This window comes from Ceratina calcarata, unplaced genomic scaffold, assembly GCF_001652005.2.
Source record: "Ceratina calcarata isolate Rehan_Ccalc_2016 unplaced genomic scaffold, ASM165200v1 scaffold547.2, whole genome shotgun sequence".
NCBI lineage: Eukaryota > Metazoa > Arthropoda > Insecta > Hymenoptera > Apidae > Ceratina > Ceratina calcarata.
The window spans coordinates 98761-99463 of NW_017176645.1; the positions used below are offsets into that span (position 1 = coordinate 98761).

The following is a 703-nucleotide window of genomic DNA, read 5'->3' on the forward strand; positions in this document are numbered from 1 at the left end:
AGTATATCTTCAGTTTCGCTCTTAACTGTATACGTACTGAATGAATTAAATTTAAGCTTAATTTTTGATATACAACTAACAACAATCTGCAATAAAGATTCGCAGTCTGATTACAAAAGTAATCTAATAACGTATTGACCGGTCCGACTCGTCGGTTGAATTCGATGTGCAAGGCCGTGGTAGCAAAGAGGGGCAAGGAGTGCCGGGTGAAAGCGGTAAAAGAAAATAATTGCTCGTCTTGTAACAGAGCCACGGGCAGAGCGTCACCTCTGCTCCGGGCAGCGAGCCCGCGACAATTACGACAAGGCCGGCAGCGGCGTCGATCGGGACCAGTACCATGAAAAAGAGCGCGACACCGAGACCAACCTCAGGACCAAGGGTACGCACCACGACGTGGTCGCCGAGCTCCACGTACCCGCCTCCTCTGTTCGGCTCGTTCGCCAATTACGGTACACAGTTGACCGCCGCCGGTGGCAACAATCCTGGAAATAACGCGTTGTTCGGCGCTACCAGAGCTTTCAGTCAGTTTCTCGGCGCAGCATTAAGCGTAAGTTCTCTTCTTATTCCTATTTAATTCATTAACGTCTCTGCTTCGGTGAAAAATTAAGGATGTATTGGCTATACAGTCAATCCCAAAAGTTTATGCACTTTAGAAACGCATTTTTTAAAATGAAATCAGACGTCGGAAGAACATTGCTAATAA

At 46.8% G+C, this 703-nt stretch overlaps 1 protein-coding gene across 7 annotated transcripts in view; it reads left to right on the top strand.

Annotated features, from left to right (window-relative positions):
• Positions 1 to 703, top strand: part of LOC108628897 (serine-rich adhesin for platelets) — a 50080-nt gene that overhangs the window by 39954 nt on the left and 9423 nt on the right. For all 7 annotated transcript variants that reach the window (XM_026816808.1, XM_026816813.1, XM_026816811.1 and 4 more), the window contains one exon: positions 248 to 547. In XM_026816808.1, coding sequence (XP_026672609.1) covers positions 248 to 547 — 300 coding nt within the window. The remainder of the gene's footprint in view (positions 1 to 247; positions 548 to 703) is intronic.